This window comes from Leptonychotes weddellii, chromosome 15, assembly GCF_054177405.1.
Source record: "Leptonychotes weddellii isolate Sample4059 chromosome 15, ASM5417740v2, whole genome shotgun sequence".
Lineage (NCBI taxonomy): Eukaryota > Metazoa > Chordata > Mammalia > Carnivora > Phocidae > Leptonychotes > Leptonychotes weddellii.
The window spans coordinates 14,491,814-14,513,892 of record NC_138383.1 but is presented as its reverse complement, the minus strand read 5'-3'; the positions used below and the strand labels follow the sequence as shown (position 1 = coordinate 14,513,892).

The 22,079-nt window shown below is 37.8% G+C and overlaps 1 protein-coding gene across 8 annotated transcripts in view; it reads left to right on the top strand.

Moving 5' to 3' along the window:
* TLK2 (tousled like kinase 2) overlaps positions 1-22,079 on the top strand; it is a 115,382-nt gene that overhangs the window by 35,116 nt on the left and 58,187 nt on the right. For 6 of the 8 annotated variants that reach the window (XM_081804752.1, XM_081804751.1, XM_081804745.1 and 3 more), the window contains exons 3-7: positions 10,075-10,146; positions 10,360-10,429; positions 11,434-11,477; positions 12,211-12,306; positions 20,737-20,901. In XM_081804752.1, the coding sequence (XP_081660878.1) occupies positions 10,075-10,146; positions 10,360-10,429; positions 11,434-11,477; positions 12,211-12,306; positions 20,737-20,901 (447 nt within the window). The remainder of the gene's footprint in view (positions 1-10,074; positions 10,147-10,359; positions 10,430-11,433; positions 11,478-12,210; positions 12,307-20,736; positions 20,902-22,079) is intronic. The other 2 variants (XM_081804750.1, XM_081804749.1) reach the window with 1 other exon arrangement.

Below are 22,079 nucleotides of genomic sequence, written 5' to 3'. Positions count from 1 at the left end.
CATTCCTTTTTATTGCTGAGTAGTATTCCATGGTGTGGATATACCACAATTGTTAACCATTTACCCATTGAAGGGCATTTGATTTCTTTCCAGGTTTTGGTTATCACGGGTGTTGGTTTTGTAAGTTCTTTGTAGATTTGGTTACTAACCCTTTATCTAATATGTCATTTGCAAATATCTTCTCCCCTCCTGCCCATTTCTTAACGGATTATTTGGTTTTGGGGTGTTGAGTTTGATGAGTTCTTTATAGATTTTGAGGGTTTGGCTATTAAGAATAAAATCATTATGAACATTTGTGTACAGGCTTTTACATCAACATTATTTCTCTGGAACAAATGTCCAGTAGTAAACAGTTCCTGGGATATGATATGTACATTTTATGTTTTAGTACATTTTTATTTTAAAAGAAACTGGCAAATAATTTTCCAATTGACTGTACCTTTTTACATTCTCACCAGCAGTGTATGAGTGATTCAGTTTTTCTGTTTACTTGCCAGCATTTAGTCTTGTCACTATATTTTATTTTAGTATTCTGATAGGTGTATAAAAAATTTAATTGTGGTTTGAATTTGTATATCCCTAGTGGCTAATGATGTTGAACATCTTTCTCATGCTTATTAGCCCACCTTTATATGTTTGTCAGTGAAATGGCTGTTCATGTCTTTTGCCCGTTTTCTAATTGGATTAAAAATTTATTGAGTTTTGAGTTTTTTATATAGTCTAATTTTAAGCCCTTTGCCTGATATGTGGTCAGGAAATACTTTCTTTTAGTCTATGATTTTTCTCTTTGTCCTACAAGGTCTTTTGCTGCGTAGAAGTTTTTCATTTTGAGGAGGCTTCATATATTAATTTTTCCTTTTATAGATCGAGATTTTGGTGTCAAGTCTAAGACCTTTTCACCTAGTCCTGTGTTGTGAAGATTTTCTCCCATTTTTTTCCCTAAACATTTTATGATTTTGTTTTACATATAAGTTCTTTTTTTTAAGTTTATTTATTTTTATTTGTTTTTAAGATTTTATTTATTTACTTGACAGAGAGAGACACAGCGAGAGAGGGAACACAAGCAGAGGGAGCGGGAGAGGGAGAAGCAGGCTCCCTGCAGAGGCTTAACCAACTGCAGAGCAGGGAGCCTGATGCGAGACTCGATCCCAGGGCCCTGGGATCATGACCTGAGCCAAAGGCAGATGCTTAACTGACTGAGCCACCCACATGGCCCTACATTTAAGTTCTTGATCCCGTTTGAGTTAATTTTTTAAATAAGTTAAATGAGGTTTAAGTTGAGGTTCATATTTTTGTCTGTGTATGGCTGATTGCTCCAGCACCAGTTTGTTGAAAAGTCTATCAAATTGTTATTGTGCTTTTGTCAAAAATTTGTTGGGCATATTTGTGTGGGTCTGTTTTTATCAGTCATGAGAATTAAATGTGCTAATATAGAATGCCCAGCCCCTACGAGAGCTGTGTAAGTGTTGGCTATTACTATTCTTACAATGGCAAATAAGTAATAACTCTTAAAAAAGCATTTGGATAAACTCAGTAACCATCCCAGCTTTCTAATTTAAAAAAACAATACGGTTTTTTAAAAATATTTATTTATTTATTAGAGAGAGAACGTGAGTCCACATGCACATGAGCTGGGGTAGGGGGAGAGAATCTCATGCAGGCTCTGTGCTCGATCCCACAACCCTGAGATCATGAGCTGGGCTGAAACCAAGAATCAGACACTTAACCAGCTGAGCCACCCAGGCGCCCTAATGCAGTGTTTTAGAACAGTTTTAATTGTGGTAAAATACATTTAAAATTTACCATTTTACATTCTAACTAAGAGTGCACAAAGGTTCCAATTTATCCACATCCTTGCTAGCACTCATTACTTTCCTTTTTTTTGGATAGTAGCCATCCTAATGGGTGCATGGTGGTATGGTATTTCGTTGTAATTTTGATTTGCATTTCCCTAATGATTAGTGGCATCTCTTCATGTGCTTGTTGGCCCTTTTGTGTATCTTTGAAGAAATGTCTATTCAAGTCCTTTGTCCTTTTCTTTATTTTATTTTTTAAGTAAATTCTATCCCCAACATGGGACTAGAACTCACGACCCTAAGATCAAGAGTAGCAAGCTCTACCAACTGAGCCAGCAGGTGCCCCTGCCCAGTTTTTAATCACATTGTTGTGTTCTTATTGATTGGTAGGAATTCTTTGTCTGTTCTGGATATTAACCCCTTATCATAGGCTATATGATTTGCAAATATTTTCTCCCATTCTGTGGGTTACCTCTTTACTCTGTTGATCATGTTCTTTGATGCACAGAGGTTTTTAATTTTGGTATAGTCCAATTTGTCTATTTTTTGGTGGTGTTGCCTGTGCTTTTGGGGTCCTCAATTTTGAGTTAATTTCTGTATGTGGTATAAGGTAAGGGTCCAACTTCATTCTTTTGCATGTGGATATCCAGTTTTCCTAACACCATTTGTTGAGAAGATTGTTCTTTCACCGTTGAATGGTCTTGGCACCCTTGTTGAAAAGCATCTTATATCAAGTCATTATGCATTACACCTTAAATTTACACATAGCTGTGTATCAATTATATCTCAGTAAAAGTGAAAAAAAAATCCGCAAAGAAAAAATTGGCCGAGGGGGAACCATTTGACCATATATGCAAGGGTTTATTTTGGGGCTTTCAGTTTTATTCCATTTGTCTGTATGTCTGTCTGTTTTTGTTTTTTTTTTTTAAGATTTTATTTATTTATTTGACAGAGAGAGACACAGCGAGAGAGGGAACACAAGCGGAGGGAGTGGGAGAGGGAGAAGCAGGCTTCCTGCCAAGCAGGGAGCCTGATGTGGGGCTCGATCCCAGGACCCTGGGATCATGACCTGAGCCGAAGGCAGATGCTTAATGACTGAGCCACCCAGGCGCCCCTGTATGTCTGTCTTTATGCCATTGCCATCTTGTTTTGATTATTACAGTTTTATAGTAAGTTTTGAAATCAGAAAGTGGGAGACCTCTACCTTTGTTCTTTTACAGGATTATTTTGGCTATCAGAGAGGTCTTAATACAGCTTTTAATGGTGTAAAGCACTAGCGGAGTTATGTTGAAAAAGAACAAAACAATATTCTTTATGCTTATTATTTCTGTTGTTTTATTCGGTTCAGTAAAATGTGAAACAAGATATATAAATTGTGGAAAAGAAGATACAAACTTACTATTTTTAAATGCTGTGATTTTATATCTAGACAACTAAATCAAAAGGAACAAACTTAACGGATGATTAGAAAGAATAATAATTCAGTGAAGTGACTGAATGAAATACATGAAAATTACATAATTCCTGAATGTCAGCAGTATAAGAAAAATCAGAAAAATTGAATCCCAGTTATTATAGCTTCATATATATGACAATGTTACAGTGGTGGAATGGGAGTTAAACTTGATAGTCCATAAACTTTTATGCCTTGGGGTTAATTTACCCCTGGGGATGGTAATTGAGGCCAAAGGCCTGAACTGGATCTGTGTAAAGCTGGGAATTGGGAAGGGGTAAACTTTGCCTATGAACTAGGACTGGTAAAACTGCCCACTGGCCCAGGACGTAGGACAGAAGTGAGCCACTTACATTTGGATTGTTGTTAAAGCCACCTGCAGGAAATGGGGTGCTTGACTGGCTCACTTGGTAGAACATGCGACCCTTGATCTCAGGGTCGTGAGTTCGAGTCCCATATTGGGTGTAGAGAATACTTTAAAAAGAAAGAGAAGGGGCGCCTGGGTGGCTCAGTCGTTGAGCGTCTGACTTTGGCTCCGGTCATGGTCCCGGGGTCCTGGGATCGAGCCCCACATCAGGCTCCCTGCTCGGTGGGAGGCCTGCTTCTCCCTCTCCCATTCCCCCTGCTTGTGTTCCTGTTCTCGCTAACTCTCTCTCTGTCAAATAAATAAATAAAATCTTTAAAAAAAAAATAAAGAAAGAGAAAAAATTTAAAAGCCACCTGCAAGAAATGGAAAACTTCAACCTTGTGTGGAAATCTTGGGTAAGGCAACTAATGTATAAATGTTTTGGGAACTAATGAATGTTATAGGCCACTGGCAGAGGCAGACATTAAACTGCTTTTGGGACTTCTCCTTAACCCCTGAAATGTGGAAGACTCTCCCAAAGCTGAGCATGAACTCATGCTTTGTAAGTTTACTTACAAAGCACCTTATTACAGGAGTGCCTGGGTGGCTCAGTTGGTTAAGCGACTGCCTTCGGCTCAGGTCATGATCCTGGAGTCCCGGGATCGAGTACTGCGTCGGGCTCCCTGCTCAGCAGGGAGTCTGCTTCTCCCTCTGACCCTCCTCCCTCTCATGCTCTCTGTCTCTCATTCTCTCTCTCACAAATAAATAAAATCTTTAAAAAAAAAAAAAACAAAGCACCTTATTACAAAGATGCATCAAATGGGAAAATTAACCATTGAGGAACTGATACTAATAGACCAGTTTGTAAAAGCATTTGATTAATATATAGTCCATATTCAGTTTCTGCCTTTGTCCCAGTAATGTCCTTTATAGCTGTTTGGTTTTGCCTTGTTTTGATATTCAGGGTCAAATCAAAGGTCATTCATTTTAATTTAGACATACCTTTATCCTCTTTTAACTTAGTTGAGTTTCCCCTGCCATTTTTGTTTGTTTTTAGTGAGAGTGACATTTTTGAAAGATAACATTCAGTTTGCCTAAAACCTTTTGGTTAGCTCTCTTACTAGACAGTAAGCTGTTTTAGAACAGGGAATATTTGTCATTTATCCCTGCTAATTAAATTTAATCTAAAGATTTTATGATAATTTGGGATGCTGTGCTTCAGAAAAGGACAGTAAAAGGGAGGACTCAGTAATTCTTTTTTTTTTTTTTTTTAGATTTTATTTATTTATTCATGAGAGACAGAGAGAGAGAGAGAGAGAGGCAGAGGGAGAAGCAGGCTCCCAAGGAGCAGGGAGCCCGATGCGGGACTCGATCCCAGGACCCTGAGATCATGACCTGAGCCGAAGGCAGATGCTTAACCATCTGAGCCACCCAGGCGCCCCTGACTCAGTAATTCTTAATCCTTTCTTCTTTCAGTTAGACAAACATACCCAAGGAACCATAAGGATCCTTGGGCCTCTTGTGTGACATTTCAGATAATACAGTGTCCATCGCTGTTATGGGCACTTTATAGTTTTTCATTATCAGTAATTGTGAGTAAAACACTAGGTTCTTCAGTTCTGTCTTGTTTGTAGAGTTAAAATATAGTATATGGTTTTATTACTATCCAAGGGGAAAAATGGTTCATAATGGTTACAATAAAGGTAATTCATGAACAGAATATTTTTAAAATTTGGGCGTAGGAATATTCAATTTAAATTATTGTAGAATTCTTATGCAAATAAAACTTTTCTCATTCAGAACATCGTGGAACTCTGTATCATTATAGGATTAAGACTTTTGTTGAGTCATCACTGGGAATCACATGATTTCTTCTCCCTAGTTTCACTTTATTAAATTTCTTTTTTCTTTTTTTAAAAAGATTTTATTTATTTGGCAGAGAGCACAAGCAGGGGAAGTGGCAGAGGGAGAGGGAGAAGCAGGCTCCCCACTAAGCAGGGAGCCAGATGCGGGACTTAATCCCAGGACCCTGAGATCATGACCTGAGCCGAAGGCAGATGCTTAACCAACTGAGCCACCCAGGTGCCCCTCACTTTATTATTTTTCTTTGCAGCTTCACAAGTATCTCACTATGAAGCTCTCTGTTACTGTGTGTTAATTATACTTTAAAAGTAGCGCTTTAATGGTGAAAGGAATATGGTGAAAGGAATACTTAATACACACTAGTAGGAATGCAAACTGTTTCTGAACTAAGCCTAGTAACTTTTTTAACAGCTTTATTGAGATATAATTCATTTACTGTGCAATTTACCCCTTTAAAAATGTGCAGTTCATTGTTTTTTTTTTTTAGTATATTCATGGATACATACAACCATCAGCACAGTTGAGAACATTTTTTATCACCTCAAAAAAACCCCAATATTCTTTAGCTGTCACCTCCATTCCCCCTCTCCCCCCCACCCAACCCTAAGCAACCACTAATTTGCTTTGTCTTAGCTTTCCCTAGTCTAGATTTTCATATGAATGGAATCATTTGATATGTGCTCTGTTGTGACTTTTTTACTTAGCAAATGTTTTCAAACTTCATCTGTACTGTAGCATGTATCAATGCTTGATTCTTTTTTATGGCCAAGTAATATTCCATTGTATGGATATACCACATTTTGTTTATCCATTTATCATTTGGATATTTGGGTTGTTTCTACCTTTTGACTTTTGTGAATAATGCTGCTATATATTATTGTGTCCAAGTTTTTGTGTATATTCATTTTTCTACATTATATACCAAGGAGTAGTGTTCTGGGTCATATACTAATTGTGTGTAATTGTTTGAGGAACTGCTTGTTTTTGAAAGCAACTGCACCATTTTATGTTCTCACCAGCATTATATGAGGGTTCCGATTTCTCCACTTTCTTGCCATCACTTTTTTAAAAAATCAGGTATAATTAACACAGTGTTATATTGGTTTCAGGTATATAATGATTAAGCAATTCTGTACATTTCTCAGTGCTCATTGCCAGCACGTTCTTCTGTCTTTGTTAATATAGCCATCCTAGTAGGTGTGAAGTGGTGTCTCATTTTGGTTCTGATTTGTATTTCCCCATTAGCTAATGATGTTGAACTTCTTTTCATGTGCTTATTGACCATTTGTGTATATAGTCTTTGAAGAAATGTCTGTTCAGATCTTTTGCCCATTTTTAAATTATTTTTGCTCAGAAGTCAGCTGTTAATCTTATTGGGATTCCCTTGTAAGTGATGCGTTATATTTCTGCTTTCAAGATTTTCTCCTGGGCGCCTGGGTGGCTCAGTTGGTTAAGCGACTGCCTTCGGCTCAGGCCGTGATCCTGGAGTCCCGGGATCGAGTCCCGCATAGGGCTCCCTGCTCGGCAGGGAGTCTGCTTCTCCCTCTGACCCTCCTCCCTCTCATGCTCTCTGTCTCTCATTCTCTCTCTCAAATAAATAAATAAAATCTTAAAAAAAAAAAAATGATTCAAGATTTTCTCCTGTCTTTTTGCCTTTGAGCAGTTTTCCTGTGATGTGTCTGTTTGTGGGTCTCTTTGTGTTTATTAAGCTTCCTGGATGAGTAAGTTATTGCTTTGAATAAATTTGAGAAGTTTTCAGCCATTATTTCTTCGAATATTTTTTTTTCTGCTCCTTTCCTGCTCTCCTCTCTCTCTGGTACCCCAATTATGTGCATGGTGATGTACTTAACAGTTTCCCACATTTCTCTGAAGCTGTTTATTTTTTCTTCCATTTTCTCTCTGGTTTTCAGCTTGCATAATTTCTATTGGTCTGTCTTCAGATTTGCTAATTATTTCTTCTGACAACTTCACTTCTACTCTTGAGCCTCTCTAGTGCATTTTTTTAAAAATTTATTTATTTATTTATTTGAGAGAGAGAGAGAGAGAGAATGTCTGCATGTGCCTATGAGCGGGAGGGGCAGAGGGAAAGGGAGAGAGAATCCCAAGTAAACTGGCTCGATCCCAGGATCCCAATACAGGGCTTGATCGCAGGTTCCTGAGATCACAACTTGAGCCAAAACAAAGAGGCAAACGCCCAACCGACTGCACCACCCAGGCGCCCCCATTTTTTATTTAGGTTATTGTGGTTTTCAACTCCAGAATTCCTTTTTTAAAATATATATGATTTCTGTCTTTCTACTGATATTCTCTATTTGATGCAACATTGTCATTCACACCTTTCTTACTGCTTTAATTATGGTTTCCTTTGGCTCTGTGAACATATTTATAATGGCTATTTTGAAATATTTTTCTGTTAAATTCAACCTCTGGTCACTCTCAGGCAGTTTCTTTTGCCTGCTTTTTTCTTTTTCCTGGTATGTGGGTCATACATTTCTATTTCTTTGCACACCTCATGATTTTTTGTTGGAAACTGGTCATTTTAGATAATATATTGTACCAACTCTGGATACTGATTTTTCATCGCAGTCTTGGGACTTGTTACTGCTATTTGCTTGTTTATTTGTTTAGTGACTGGATTATTTTAGTGAAGTCTGTTCTTTCTTTCCATTCCTCCAGCATCAAGCCTCTGGTGGTGGCTTTAAGGGAGACAGAGCTTTAAGTCTGTAGTCACCCTGGGATGGCTGGTACTAATAGGGCTTTCTTTCCCTGACCAACCCAGCTGTTAAATTCCACTAATTGCCCAGATTGCTCTATTGTTTTCAACAATACCCTGAGGCTTAAATTCCTCCACAAACTAATCAGATCAAATTGGGGCTCCTTGGAAGGAAGAGTTTCTGAGGTCAGTGTTTGCTATTTTGTTCTGACCCCAGGAGGACTTCTCCCAAATGTCTTACTCTTGGGTTCTTTTCTGCAAACTAGCTGGCTTGCAGTGTAAGCTGTATGTTCATTACCTTCACAAATCTTCTAATTGCCTTTTACCACAACTTCCACTGTTCTTGAGAATACCTTAGAGTTAAACTTATCCCTGCTCTTTTGGGAATATGAAGTCAAGTCTTTTGGGAGGAGATTTGGTAGCATGTGTTCTTGCCTTTTCCCTGAGGCAAAATATGAGTCAGGGTTCTGGAGCTGGGGATGGGGACAATGGCAATCTTTTCTGAGTGACATTCTGGATCTGGGAGCTGAGTGCTGGAGGGGGTGGGGGGATGGGAGTAGGGTGGGAATGAGGTGCATGCAGCAGCTTGCTTCTAATGTGGACCTACCATCGTCTCATAAGCTGGGGAGAAGAGCTGTTTGGGGCCCCGCTGTTCTTAGTGTGCCACACTTGAGGTATAGCTTGTGTTCCACAAATGGGGGTTGTACACGGGGGAGCCCCTGCTTTTGATGTACTTGCCTGGGACTTAGTATGGGGCTGGGGACAGTCCTGCTCCTTGCAGGAAGAAAGCTCTTGGACTGAGAGTTGGGGGAAGAGGGAGCCATGTGTTCTTGGCCACAGCAAGAACTGGAACCTTGCTGATATGGGAGAGGGGAGGAGTGAGAGTGGTCTTGGTTCAAATACCACAGACTTTGACCTTTCAGTCTGAATTTTCATAGATTTTTATTGAATAGTTGTTTTCTTCATTTACTGTTTCCCCTCAGGGACCATTTTCAGAGGCTTTGAATGGTTGTTTTTTAAAATAATTTTCACCAGTTTCACTGAGGAGCGGGGCCAGAGAGCTCCTTGTACTGTGAGGCTAGGAGTCATTCTCTTGTAATTTTGTTTTTTTGAGCTAGTGGTCATGTCTCCTTAAAGCATGACTCAGAAAAGCATTTCCTTCATTATGATCCCTGACCACTCTTCATAAGAAACCCTTAACATGCTCCTGAACATACCAACTTTCAGACGATGCCTGTATGATACAGGAGCCCGAGAGAATTTATTTCCCCTGCTGTTTTCCTTAAAAAATGAATTCACTACATGTGGAAGTACTCTAGAAGGGAAAATTTGCACATGACTACAGAGTTGGTGAAGGAAAGGAAAATTAGTAGTAACTAGAGAATTTTCTTTTTTAAGATTTTATTTTTTACACTTCTTTTTTTTTTTTTTTTTAAGATTTTATCTTTTTTTTTTGGCAGAGAGAGACAGAGAGCACATGAGCAGGAGGAGGGACAGAGGGAGAGGGAGAAGCAGACTCACTGCTGAGCAGGGAGCCCAACTCAGGGCTCGATCCCAGGATCCCAAGATCATGACCTGAGCTGAAGGCAGACGCTTAACCAACTGAGCCACCCAGGCGCCCATTTAAGATTTTATTCTTAAGTAATGTCTACACCCACCATGGGGCTTGAACCTACAGCCCTAAGATCAAGAGTCGCATGCTCTACCCACTGAGCCTAGAGAATTTTCACGTGAGGGCACCATAGTATAGTTGATTGAATTCTTTTCAAGTTGACTTGCAGGTGTTGCAGTTAATTCTTGATTTCTTTGACCTCACACATCATAACCAGCAGGCCCTTCCTCAGTTTTGCTGTCATCTTAAATTAGTTTCTTTTCATTCCTTTTTTTTTTTTTTCCTTTCCAGGGGCCACTCAATAGTGAGTCTTCCAACCAGAGCTTGTGCAGCGTGGGGTCCTTGAGTGATAAAGAAGTAGAGGTAAGAGGCCACATCCACTGTGAGACTTTACATATTCCCACACTTCCAGTCTGGGTTGAAGGACGGCACTGCATAACTCCAGGACACACTGATTTAGGATTTGTCTGTGCCTTGTATTGCCTTTTAAGTTCAGTATTTTGTACATACTCTCTAATTTTCATAATGTGAAAAATTTAACAAAATGCTAATTGTGATGTATATGGTATTTAACAGACTCCTGAGAAAAAACAGAATGACCAGCGAAACCGGAAAAGAAAAGCTGAACCATATGAAACTAGCCAAGGTAGTAATAATTTCACACCAATAAAAATATTAAATTCTTATGTACTTAGAATTTTCCGACTCACAGTAAATAATTAGTTCAGATACAGGGATTCCTAACAAAGGAGATTTGTGTACCTTAAGGGAATACCAGGCTGTTTATTATAGACTTGCCATTTGATATACACCTGACAAAAGTGTCAATTCTCTGGGGACTCTCGTTTTCCCTGTTGTAAGTTAGCGATCTTCTCACCACAGGTTTTTCTTCAGACTAAGCATGTATTATACAGAAAAGAGGTTACATTGGCATTTTAACCATATCTTGCATTAGCTCAGTGATTTGTTAATAATAGGTAACCAGAAATGGTTTTATTTACATGGCTGTTTCTACCTCTTTTTCTTCTGTGGCAATTATTTAGTTGAACATTGGCACCCAGTGGGATAAATCTGTAAATATGATGGTTCTGATGCCAAATATCCGTATATAATTGAGGGAGTAAGTGGTTTGCTTCATCCACCCCTCTGAGGAATGGAAGTTGTAGTCTTTTTTTTTTTGCATTTTTCTTGTTTTTTTAATCTACAAATTATTTTTATTTTTGAGAAAAAATTCTCCCAAAGTGACATGGTCACAGAGTTTTTTGTGATACAGAGTAAACCCTCTAGTTCTGATGAGTTTGTTTTGAATTCTGTGTTCTCTTAATTGAGGGCATGGACTATAAATTAGTTTTATTTTGATTCACAGTTGTAGCATAGGTTTGTTAGTGTATTATAAAAGAAAGATTAGCAAATCTTAAAAGAAGGCAATCTCAGAAAAAGTCTTCTTTTCACTGCTTATTAAGTCTTTTATTAGATGAGGAAACTGTCTCTGTTCTTACGATACAGGTAATTTGGCTTACTTGTTAAAAGTGAAGCCAACACTTGAATCTATGATAACATATACAGTTACTGAATACATAGTATATTTTAGTGAATGATGGTTTACGTATGTTATTGGAAAAACTATACTTACTTTGGTTTCATTTTCAGGGAAAGGCACTCCTAGGGGACATAAAATTAGTGATTACTTTGAGGTAAGTTAAATTTTTGGAAAAAAAAAAATCTGTAGTGATTTTTACAAAACTAAATCCTTGCGTTCATTTAAGGCTTTAGAAAGCAATATTTTGTCTTTACTGTGCTCTCCTTCCCTTCCTCCCCATCTTCATCAATCTGATGTTGCCCCATTTCTCTATTGAGAGGAAACTGCTGCTGACTTCCTAAATTTAAATGTGTTTATGATGTGTCTTGTCTGTGATGATATAAAAATTCACAAATGAGGTGATTTTTTCTCTCGGCTAGACTAGGTTTCGGGTCTTACAAAGATTGAAATGGAGTGACTTGGACTCTTCTTTTGTCCTCTTCCCTTTAGTGCAGTGGGACACGTAGTGAGCTCACTGACCCATCGTTAGTGGTTCCTAAAGAAGACACTAACATCCACTATACCACTGTATTCCTGCTTTCGGGTATTTTGAGACAAGAAGGGAAAACATTCTTCTCTGATGTCCTTTCAAAACCATGTGTACCTTCAGCTTTCTAGCCATGTTTTCTTTATATCTTCGTACATTTCTGCTGGAGCTCCTTCTTAAAATCTCATTGAAAAGATAGCAAAATTTGACTTACATGGCATTTTCTCTTTAGCATAAGATGTATTGACTTATTAAAGGGGCCATATAATTAAGACCTGTTTGTGTGTTAATCTTTTACTCTCCTTATCTGAAGCATAGTACTGTTTTGAATTATTCATATCCATTTCTCCCTGTTGGCCAGTTTGCTGGGGGAAGCGGGCCAGGAACCAGCCCTGGCAGAAGTGTTCCACCAGTTGCACGATCCTCACCGCAACATTCCTTATCCAATCCCTTACCGGTAAGCATTCACCTGGAGAAATCTGACACCTGTTGTAGGAGACGAGAAGCCCAGGAACACTCAAGCAGTTTCTCTTCCATTAATCACCCAAGGGGAATGAGACATTAAGGAGAAACATTCATAGTATTACCTGTGAACTACTTAGATTCAAGTCTGTATCTATAAATTTATGTTTTACAAGAGCTAACCCTGTTTCTCAGTATAATAAGTTATCTCTAAGCCTACAGCTCAGGGTCCTGTCAAAGAAATAATTGCCAGTTCAAATACTAGGTTTTTTTTTTTTTAAAGATTTTATTTATTTATTTGACAGAGAAAGACACAGCGAAAGAGGGAACACAAACGGGGAGTGGGAGAGGGAGAAGCAGACTCCCTGCCGAGCAGGGAGCCCGATGCGGGACTTGATCCCAGGACTCCAGGATCATGACCTGAGCCGAAGGCAGTCGCTTAACCAACTGAGCCACCCAGGCGCCCTCAAATACTAGGTTTTTATCCTTGCCAAGCTTATATAGTCCTATAATTCTGTTTTTAAAAAAATTTGGTCAGCTCCTGGCATTTGATTGATTTTTCAAGGCTTTCTCAGTGATGTGGTAGAGAAGCTAATGTTAACACAATTATGAGATAGGTTTGTTTCCTTTTTTTTTTTTAAGATTTTTTATTTTTAAATAATCTCTACACTCAACGTGGGACTTGAAGTCACAACCCTGAGATCAAGAGTCGCAGGCCCTACCAAATGAGCCAGCCAGCCCCCTCCCCTTCCCACCCCATTTTCCTTCCATTAAGTGAGAGTTGAAGGTCCTAAAAAACATTTTAGCCAGGTTAGTGGTTCTCAGCCGGGGGTAGTTTTGCCTCTCAGGGGACGTGGGGCAATGTTGGAGTAATTTTTGATCACAACTAGAGGATCGGAGGAGGGACCTGTGGGCATCTAGTAGGCAGAGACCAGAGATGCTGGTAAACATCTTAAAAGGTATACAACAGGCCTCACAATACAGTTACCTGCTCCAGATGTCACTGGTGCCAAGATTGCGACTCCCTGAGCTAGCTAGCGCATACGGGATTTTGTGTTAATTTACTTGAGTGTCGTGGGATAATTTGTTGATACCATACGAGATCTTTGTACTCAAGAGTATGTTCTGGCCACTGATGCCTCAGGTATTGCTTTGGGATCTTGGAGAAAAGGGGTCTCCCTGAGATCAGTTTCTTTTTAGGAACATTGTTGGACTCTGCTGCCTCAGCAGAGTTGGGTAATAGTGCTCTTTCACTAAGTGAGTCTTCTGCGTTAAAGTATTGAGCATGCACTTCTTCCCCTCTTCTGTCTCATAAAGTCATGCATTCATTAGGATGACTACAATTATTAAAGCACTTAGGAAAATGTATTCAACTTGAAAATTTGGCTATTTTGTCATCCTTGTCATATTTAAACATGTTAGAAATATTTGATGTGCAGAACTGTTTGGTTAGATTGAGGGTTTTTTGGTAACTGTCGAGAAGACTTGTGTCTTTATTTTTCTTAATATATGTTTATTTATTTATATAATTAAAAAAAATTTTTAAGTAATCTCTACACCCAACGTGGGGCTCAAATTTACGACCCCAGAGATCAAGAGTTGCATGCTCCACTGACTGAGCCAGCCAGGCACCCCTATTTTTCTTAACTTTAAAACCAGTTAAAGTGTTTAAAATATTCCAACACAAAAAGGAAATATTACCAGCTCCCCCTCCCCAAACCCCTTATGCTCCCTGCCAGTTATTAGCCCCCTCCCTGCCATTGAGGACAGGCACTATCCTGACTTCTAATAGCATAGATGTTTTTTTTTCTGTTTTTGTACTTTGTGTGAAAGGAATCATACAGGGCGCCTGGGTGGCTCAGTTGGTTAAGCGACTGCCTTCAGCTCAGGTCATGATCCTGGAGTCCCCGGATCGAGTCCCGCATCGGGCTCCCTGCTCAGCAGGGAGTCTGCTTCTCCCTCTGACCCTCCCCACTCTCATGCTCTCTCTATCTCATTCTCTCTCTCAAATAAATAAACAAAATCTTTAAAAAAAAAAAAAAGAAAAAAAAAGAAATCATACAATATGTAATCTTACGTCTGGCTGCTCTCATTCAACATTTCTTCTATGAGGTGCATCCATATTGTATGTTGTTGTAGATCATTCACTGTCATTGGTGTGTGGTACAATTTTAATATTTTTATTTAATAATAATATATTTTAATCTTTAACTATATGGTTAATCTCTTGCCCATCTTCTTCCACTAGAATGTTAATCCCTTGAGAGCAGGGACTTTGCTTTGTTGTTTATTGCTGTTTCCATCTCTCAGTATTTATTATATAAAGGTATACATTTTTTTTTTTTTTTTTTACTATTTCTTCGACTTGACATAATGAGATAATATCTTGTTCAGTTTTCAATCTCTGACACCCAAAAGAGTGCTTGGCACAAATGGTAGACGTTCAGAACTGTTGAAAGGAAAAATTGATGGATAAAGAATTACTTTATCTTTTTTTCCCCTAAGTGGTTCTTTTGTATTTTTTGTTGAAAACAAAAAAGGACCTAGACATGAGCCTTTTAATGCAGGAGTTTGGTAAACTACAGCCCACAGCTGGCAAGCTAAAAATGACTTTTAGATTTTTCAAGAGTTGTAGAGACAAAGAAGAATATATCGCAGACATGATATGTGGCCTAAAAAGCCTGAAATATTTGTCTGGCCCTTCACAAAAAAACGTTTCCAGGAAATCATTATAAAGTTAACTCCATGTAATCATTACTTAGGTCAAGAAGTAAAATATTTCCAGTACCCTGGAAACCTGTGTGCTCTTCTGATTATAACTCTCTCCCTCTACCCTGGAAACAACCAACCACTGTTCTAATTTTTGTGATTATAATTTGCTATTTCTTACCATTTGACCATGTATGCATCCCTAAACAAAATAGTTTCATTTTGTCATTAAGTCAATTTTGTTAATTGTGGCGTTTAATCACAGTGTTTAAATTTTCTATATTCTGATTTTGGGCTCTTTGTTCTAGCAATTACCAAGAGGTATATTCATATCTCTCATGGTTGTGGGAGTTGTTTCTTCCTGTATTTATATTTTTGCTTTGTGTATTATTAAGTGACTCTCTTCATTTCTTGTGATACTTTTTGCTCTAAATGCATTATATCTGATATTCGGTATATCCAAATCATTGTATGGTATAGGTATTTCCATTTTTATACTATCAACTTTTCATTATTATTTCATTATGTTTCAATATACCTGAAAAAAAATAGTTGAATTTTTTGTTTTTTTCAGTCAAAATTATTTTTTTAACTTTAGCATTTATTTTTTTTACTATATTGGGTTTAAATATACCATCTTTTAATGTGTTTTCTACTTATCCTGCATGTTCTCTGTTCCTTTTTCTTTCATTTCTTGCTTTTATTTGGGTCAGGTTTTTTGGGGGGTGGTGGGAATCATTTCGTATTCTCATCCTCCGCTAGTAGCTAGGTCCTATCCTGTGTTTCTCTTAGAAATTACCACATGTATCTTCAGTATGCCTAGGTTTGATGTTAATAGTATCTTTATCCTCCTCTCAAAGAAAGAATGATGTCAGAACATTAACTCCATTTACTTGCAGCTAACTTGGTGGTGGTGGTATATGTTTGTATTTTTTGTTTTTAGCCTCATACAACATTATTTTATGCTGTCAGTGTTCATTTACCTCTTTCTTTGTACTTCTTTCCTTTTTGTATCTTACACCTACCACCTAGGGTCACTTTCCCTCTGCTTTAAGTACTCCTTTAGTATTCTTTTATATGTATCTGCTGGGGAGTTAACTCTCTAGGTTTTTGTTGTTTAAATAACTTTATTTTGCTTTTATCCTTGAAAGATATTTTTGCTGTGTATATTAGTTTGGCATTTTTATTTCTCTTAATGATTGAATGTATTATTACCATCTTCTGGCTCCCATTGTTACTATCGAGAAAACAGTTTTCATTTACTTCTTTTTTTTTTTTTAAAGATTTTATTTATTTATTTGAGAGAGAGAGAATGAGAGACAGAGAGCATGAGAGGGAGGAGGGTCAGAGGGAGAAGCAGATTCCCTGCTGAGCAGGGAGCCCGATGTGGGACTCGATCCCAGGACTCCAGGATCATGATCTGAGCCGAAGGCAGTTGCTTAACCAACTGAGCCACCCAGGTGCCCCTACTTCTTTTTTTTTTTTAAAGATTTTATTTATTTATTTGACAGAGAGAGAGAGAGAACAAGTAGGCAGAGAGGCAGGCAGAGGGAGGGGGAGAAGCAGGCTCCCCGCCGAGCAGGGAGCCCGATGCGGGGCTCGATCCCAGGACCCTGGGATCATGACCTGAGCCGAAGGCAGCCGCCCAACCAACCGAGCCACCCAGGCGCCCCTTTCATTTACTTCTTATTTCTATGAAAGTATCTATTCTTTTTTTCTCCTGGCTGCTTTAAAAATCTTTATCCGTGGTGTTCTGTAGTTTCACTATGATGCATCCTTTTATTTCTCTTGCTTGTGATTTGTTGGGCTTCTTTGTTGGGTCTTGTACCAGTTCTGGATAATTATTAGCCATTGTCTCTTCAGATATTATTTCTGCCCTGTTCTCTTTTTCTTCTTCCTATGAAATTCCAATTAATTGTATGTTAGACCATCTCACCTTATCATCTTGCTTTTTAACATTTTTTTTCTATTTTCTTTTTGTCGCCATTTGCTCCATTCTGGATAGTTTCTTGCCTTCCAGTTCCAGATTCTCTGTTTTGTTGTATCTAATTTGCTGTTAACTCCACTGAATTCTTAATTTTTGTTATTTTATGTTCCCGGCTGATAGTTTCAAGCTTGTCTTCTCTTATTATTTTTTTGTAACCTGGTAGACCTTGTTTTATAATCTGTATTTGATAATTCTGGCATTTGAAGTTTTTGTGAATCTGTTTGTTGTCTCTTTTATGAATCTGTTTGTTTTTCCTAGCTGTTGCTCCAGGCTTTATTTCTTTTATGCTTCGTATTATTTTTTGACTGTGTGCTGTTCATTGTTCCTGAAATATTGTTTGTGAAATTTCTTTGAGATCTAAGACAAAGATGTATTCCTCCAGGGAAAATTTTTATTTGCTTCTTCCAAGTGCCTAGAGATTTCACCCATCCAGTACTACTTTCAGCTACTGAATTTGTGGCTTTTATTTTGTTTGTTTGTTTCATCTACCCATTCAGTATTGATCTGGATTGTGTTAACATTTCTCAGGGGAGCTCCTGCCTCCTGCATTGCCAAGGCAACTTGCTTGTAGTTCCCTGAGGGTGGAGGAAATTTTTCTTCTGGTTTTCATTTTCCCTGAGAGTGTAACCTTTGGGAAGCCCTGGAAGCTTGATGTGTGAAGGGTTTCCTGTTGAACCCCTGCCCCCAGTGGACTTTGTTTGGCTGGTGATTATCTGCTTGGCACCATGTGCCCTGGAAATAGAGATTCAAGATCTGCAGGTACCTTTAGGGCAGATGTGACTTTGGTACTTCATTTATGTGTCTTGTGTTCCTATTTCCCTTAGTTTTGCCCTGGCAGATCCCTACTATCCCCTATTATCAACTCTTCAGTGCTTTTAGTATCTTTTTTTTCCTATTTTGCCCTATTTTTATGATTATCTAATCCTAGCCTGCTGTATTTCCAGAAATACTCAAAAATCTTTCAGCCCTTGGCAAATACTTATTGAGTACATAACAGAATGATTAATTTTAGTATCGTGGCTTCAGAGATACAATCTCCCAAGTAGTGCAAATATCGTTGTGACTGGGTATCACGAATGCTCTGGAGCCTGAATTTAAGCAATTGCATTTGGTTGGGGTAGGAGTGTTGGTCTCAAGGAGGTGGATTCTGCTTACAGATTAAAAAACTAAATTCCTTTGTCAGGATTATTTTGGTTAGTTTATTTGACTTTTATTTTCTAAAAGGAAAATGTTAAGAAGTTTTCCTGATGAAGGGATACATGTTGACTATGAAAGTCCAACTCAGAAGTGGTAAAATAGAAAGTCTCCTCCAGAAGAACTATTATTCAAGAGTTTAGTGGGCATAAACATATACATGTATGTTCTCATATAATGGATTTTCTCATTTCTTTGTTTATTTATTTAACCAATATCATGTAAACACTTTTGTGTCCTATAAATAGTGCTGTAATGAATGTCCTTGTATATATATCTGTACTTAGGCATTTCTTTTCCTTTGGATAAATTTCCGAACTATAATTCCCGAGTCAAAGAATATGCTTACTTTTAAAATGTCATCACTTAATTGCTAGCGGATTATCAGCAGTTTGTGGGTCCCAGTTTCTGCGTACCCTCCTCTAATACTAAAGCTTAGCTTTGTAGTCTTTGTCAGTGAGAAGAATACCTTGTTTTACCTGCATTTCTTCATTAGTGATATTAAACATCTTAAGTTTAATGGCCTTTTGGATTTCTCTTTTAATGCTTATTTAGGCTCTTTGCCATTTATTTATTGGAGTATTTGTTTTTTTCTTCCTGATGAGTAGGAACACATTATTTTTTAAGATTGTTAACTCATTGTCATTTATATGGTAAACATTTTTGCCTGTTTGAGTTTTATCTTTTAACTTTATGTTGACTTTTGCCATTTGGGTAAAAAAATTTGGAGTCAAATTTATCAGTGTTTTTCCTTTATGTCTTAGTGGTTTTGTGTTATTCTAAGATGGTCCTATATGGTTTATATTTTTAATGTCATGCCTAAAAAGTCCTTCACCACTAAAAAGTCATAAAAGTATTTGTTTATATTTTCTTGTAATTTTTATGTATAAGGAAGCAGTCTACTTTTCCCTTTTTTCTAATGCCTACACAAATATCCTACCATCTTTTTAATAAGTTCCCACTAATCTGAAATACACTTTAATCGTAAATTATATATCCGTATTATAGGGGTCTGCTTCTGAGTTTTTTATTCTGTGCCACTGATTGATGGGTCTGCTCATGTACCAGTATTATACCGATATAGTTATGTTGTTTTGTAGTATGTTTTAATAACTAGTCAGGTTTCCCTGCTATTCTTTATCAAAACTTATATTGCTAATCATGACTATTTTTCCAAGTGAACCTCAATTACTGTGTGAAATTCCACAAAAACAACCCCCTAAAAGAAAGCAAGAGAACCTCTGTGATCGCTACACCACCATAACACTCTCTCCTGCAGAAAAAAAAAAAAGTAAACAAAAAGCCTTAAGCATTGGCTTTTAGAAAAATTTGACATTTATAAAATTTGAATGCAGGAGCATAGTATCATTATGTAGGTCATGTTTTACATCTGTCAGTGAAGCTGTGGTTTTTCTTTATAGGTAACCCCCATATTTCTTAAGTTCTAAACTTATTTCTATTTTATAGATTTTTAAAAATTTTGAATCTGCTTTTTCTTCCATTACATATTCTGATAATAATAAATTATTTGTATATGGGGTAGCTATTGATTTTTGTATGTTTACTTTATATTCAGCCATCTTACTGAACTCTTATTTGTTGTTTTTCAATTGATTCGCTTAGTTTCCTTTGTGAATAGTTATATCATCCAAAAATGACACTTTTTAATCTTTTTAATATTTTCCAGTGTTTATACCTCATTTTCCCACCCTTACCATGTTGGCTAAAACTTCTGTAATAATGTTGAGATGATTGTGATATTAATATGTTATCCCCTGTCTAGTTTTCCTAACTCTGATGAAAGTGTCTCTGGTATGGCACCATTGATTTATGTTGATTTCTGAAAAAATACTCTGTTGTATTAAAGATGGATAATTTCCAGTGTTTTTTATTTTGTTTTTTAAGAGTTGCCCAACAATGTGCAAATCCTTTTTGACATCTAAAGGGAAGAATCTTGATTCCCCTTCCCCCACCATTAATGTACTGAATTAATCAGTAGATTTGCTAATAATGAACTATTTTCACATTTCTGAAATAAACCATACATAATTGTGTTATATTATTTTTTTAGTGTTCTTTGGAACTTGTTTTGCTTGTATTTATTTTCGATTTTTGCATCTAAGTATAGTATGATGAGGATAGAATTGAGAGTGAAGTAAATTCTGCCTGTAAATTTGGGGACAAATGTCTTAATCTTCATTTACCTACAGGGAAGAAATAACATTTCTTTTGTAGGTTTGAGGCTATTTTGAAGTTGATTTGTTGAACTCTACAAAGTAAACTGCAAATGCAGTTATGCAAATGTAGAACAATGAAGATATAATTTTACAGAACTCGAGTAAGATATTAACTCAGATTTATAGATAGGTTATAATCCATGATGCTGTTGTTATGCTTTCCACATTTGTTTTCTGAAAAGGTGTTTTTCAAAAATACCCTTATTTTCAATAACCGTGTTTTAATCTGTTAGACGTTTTGGCAAGTTTCAGGTTTTCTTTCTCACGTAATGTGTGTGTTTTCGCTCATGTTTTCCAGCGGCGAGTAGAACAGCCCCTGTACGGCTTAGATGGAGCTGCAAAGGAGGTGCCAGAGGAGCAGTCCGCGCTGCCCACCCTCATGTCAGTGATGCTAGCAAAACCTCGGCTTGACACCGAGCAGTTGGCACAGAGGGGCGCCGGCCTCTGCTTCACGTTCGTTTCAGTGAGTACCGAGGCTCAGTTGCTTGCAGATCCTTGTTGCCCTGGAGCTCCTTGATGAAGTTTGAGTAATTATTTCGGTGAAGAGATGATGACGTTTCTAACTATGTGACTTCTAAAGGTAGTGTGGTTTTACTCCGTCTCCCTTGGTACGAGGGGGCTGATAGAGACTGCTTTCCTTCAGTCTGAGCACTTCTGGGGCGCCTGGGTGGCTCAGTCGGTTGGGCATCTGACTCCGGTTTCGGCTCAGGTCATGATCTCAGGGTCGTGGGATTGAGCCCCATGTTGGGCTTCGCACTCAGGGCTCAGCCTGCTTGCCCCTCTTTCTCCTCCCTACAGGTGCTCGCTCGCTCTCTCAGATAAATAAATAAAATCTTTTTTTTTTTCTTTTTAAAGAAGCAGATAAACCTTTAAAAAAAAAAAAGTCTGAGCACATCAAGGGAAAGAAAATATGGTTTTAGGTTGACAGAGAAGTAAAGGAAGTACAGAACAAATTCCATTACAGCCGAAGTATGTGTCTAATAAAAAAAAAATCTCCAAACTCCAGGCATCACTTATTTGAAGCAGTATTCAGGTCAGTAAAATTTTAGCACGTAGGCAGGCATTCTGTAGCATGTTTGCCAGTCATTTCCCCTCTGTGGTATTTGGATGACCTGTATGCTTGCTTTTTCTCACCTCTTCACAGTTACTTTTTCCAGGAATATTTGGTTACCCGTTGGCTGCTTTCATCTTGCTTCTTTCTCTCTCCTTGAAGAACCAAGAATTTCAGTATTATGAAAATTTGACCCCATCTGTATTTGCCAAATTATAATGCAGTTTGACTCAAAAGGTTTTTTTGTTGTTTTTTTTTTGGTTTCTGTGCCCAACTATGGATGGTGTAAGCCAAAAGAAAGCCCCATTGCCCTGTTCTTCCATTCAGAGCTTCCATTATGTGCCCTTGCCCATTCTTCCATTCAGAGCTGACATCACCACTGATCCAAACTCTTTCTCTTCTGCTGGTTCATTTTCTCCACTTACAACCTAAATTTCCTCTTATTTGCTTTGTGGACTCTGAGTCATTAATCCACATGCAGTTGTGTATTCAAAAAGGCCATGAGAACAGTGAGTGCCTTAAGGAAAGGAAATAAAAATTATGAAATAATTAGATAGGGAGCCATTGTGTACCATTTGGAATACTTTCCT